A 2,694-nucleotide genomic window follows, 5' to 3' on the forward strand; every position below is an offset into this window, starting at 1 on the left:
ATATAATTATACTATACTATATAAATGAAAACAATTAATTATTAAATGAAAGTGCTTTGAAGAAAAGATAAAGCTTACATAATGGTATGAGCTATTCCTCAGACAGAATCATTTTAGAAATGATGAAAATGACATGCAGTGAAATCAAGTGATTTGCTTAAAGGACCTAGAGTTAGTTTGTGGCACAGTTAGAAAAAGAAATCAAGTCCAACACAATTCTCATACTTTATGTTGCTTCAAATGATCTAGATTAAATTAAACCTACCAAACATGCAAATATTTATTTAGTGCTAATGTCCCTCAAAATGCCAGTGGAGATTTGTAACCTATTAGATGGAAAGCATATGTTCTATCATGAGTTAAATTCTCTGCCAAAAGTATTTCTCTCAAACTAGTATGTTTGTCCATATTATTGTACCTGTCATTCAATTTCACTCTTGTAATTTAAAAAAATTTTTTCCTAAACTATTCAAATTATCATTAATCCTTTATCTTGGATTTGTTAAATAGAAAAAGCTAAAGAGAAAGTTATACTTTAGCAATATTATCCTTAATATAATATTCATATTATCAATGATAGCTACTTAAAGCTGGAATACCCAAATAGGTTTTTTTTTTTAATTTCACAGTTATTTCAACATGGTTTCATTTCACTGTGTTTATTTGTTTGCTTAATAAGGCATTTATTTTTAGAAAAAAAGATCAAACTGTTAGCAGTTGATGCTACAATGACTATCTGTTACATTAAAATCTTTTCTCTTACCATTCTGTATTAGTTGAACATGGCCTCCCAATAGCCAGAAGAGAGAATCAGTCACAATTTGGAAAAAGTGTAGTAATTCATCTTTTTCTTCAGCCTTAACATAAAAGATAAACTCAATTTACTTTTCTGTAATTTGTTTTATTAAAAAAAAAAAAGACTTCTCTCTGGGGAGTGAGAGGACCTGGTTTCTAGATGTAACTTAGCTATTTATGAGGTACATGATCTTGTTGCTTTTAGTTTTTTAATTTGTAAAACTTGTAGTTACAGGATATTAATACCTACTCTGCCTACTAGAAAAGGTTATTATCCACATAAAATAATACAAATCGTATAAGAACTACAAGTTGATAAGCTAGTATTTCTGAATACTTGCCATGCATCAGAATCAGCCGTGGAGTTTTTTAAATAAACCCATGTATAGGCTTAGTTCAAACATACTGATCTTAATCTCCAAAGGTAAGATCTGGACATCTGTATTTGCACAAAGTTAGGTGGGTGATTTGGTTATGCAGCCAGGGTTGAAAATCACTGCAATATGCAAATGTAGATGTCAGCATGTAAGGCATTATTAATAGTGCATTTCATTTCCGGTGTCTATGACTTTAGGAGGGCAGTGATCATGTTATTTAGCTCCTCATTATAAACTCAGTGTCTAGGACAGTTCTGACACATAGTAAATATTCAATCACTATTCATTCAATAAAAATATGACAATTCTTTTCTGGTTCTTTCTTTCTGGAAAGTAGGGTAAGAAATTATTCTACATTAGAGAGCCGCAATGGAAAATGAGTAGTACAGATTCCATTTACAATTTTGTTATATACTGGCCACGTAACTTTAGTGGAAAGTTGTATAAAGGCCAATAATATTACCATATCCTGAATGTTTGTACTGTAACACAAAAGAAATGATGAGAACAGCAACAATATTATGATTGCCATGATTATTCTTGATAATAATGAAAGTATTTTCTTCCTAATATTCTAGTACAAGGTTAGATAGATGGTTAGTAAACATACATGTCCTGACTTTAAATATACCCAAAATACAAAACAAAACAACCCACTAAAAAAAGTTGCATTAGATCAAGAATCCCTTTAGTCTAGTAAATTGCCTTTGCCAGTTTCACTCAAAGACACATCAGAAAGGGCATGGTAATTTTCATTGATGTCAATCCCAAAGAATAGTGCTGTACTCCTAGACTTCCTACTTTCCTTAAAACGCCTATTAGATAATTTTACCCATGAATTCATGGCTCCTGACATAGGTTAACAAAATTTACCTTTAAATCACTTCAAAATTCTTACATAGATGTTTTTCTCTTCTGAGTTTTTTACATATACAGACACACACACATAAGTGTGTGTGTGTATGTAAAACGAGTTTGCAGTTTAGGCTAGAACATCCTATGTATATTTCACCATGTAATCTACTACTTATACATTATTCAATTAAAAATCTGGTTGGAAAGCTACTAGGTAGACAGAACTAATAAATCAATTCAGGTTTTTGCCATGTCTTTTTTATCCCCATTTTAATTTTGCCTTGTGACTAGGCGGCCCTACCTTTTCTGTAGCTGATTTACTCCTTTTGACAAACTTACTAAAGAATCTTTTATCTCTATATACCAATGCAATAATAAAAAACAGGAGCCAGGCATGGTGGCTCACACCTTCAATCCTAGCACTTTGAGAGGCTGAGATGGGAGAATTGCTTGAGGCCAGGAGTTCAAGACCAGCATGGGCTATAACATAGTGAGACCCCATCTTTATAAAAAATAGAAAAATTAGCCAGGCATGGTAGTGTGTGCCTATAATCCCAGCTGCTTGGGAGGCTGATGCAGGAGGATTGTTTGAGCCCAGGAGTTTGAGGCTGCAGTAAGCCATGACAACACCACTGCACTCTATGTAGCCTGGGCAACAGAGCAAGAC

At 32.9% G+C, this 2,694-nt stretch overlaps 1 protein-coding gene across 2 annotated transcripts in view; it reads right to left on the reverse strand.

Annotated features, from left to right (window-relative positions):
* IQCB1 (IQ motif containing B1) overlaps positions 1–2,694 on the reverse strand; it is a 54,102-nt gene that overhangs the window by 33,911 nt on the left and 17,497 nt on the right. For both annotated transcript variants that reach the window (XM_012640158.1, XM_012640164.1), the window contains exon 6: positions 764–857. In XM_012640158.1, the coding sequence (XP_012495612.1) occupies positions 764–857 (94 nt within the window). The remainder of the gene's footprint in view (positions 1–763; positions 858–2,694) is intronic.

This window comes from Propithecus coquereli, unplaced genomic scaffold (genome assembly GCF_000956105.1).
Source record: "Propithecus coquereli isolate 6110/MARCELLA unplaced genomic scaffold, Pcoq_1.0 Scaffold10, whole genome shotgun sequence".
NCBI lineage: Eukaryota > Metazoa > Chordata > Mammalia > Primates > Indriidae > Propithecus > Propithecus coquereli.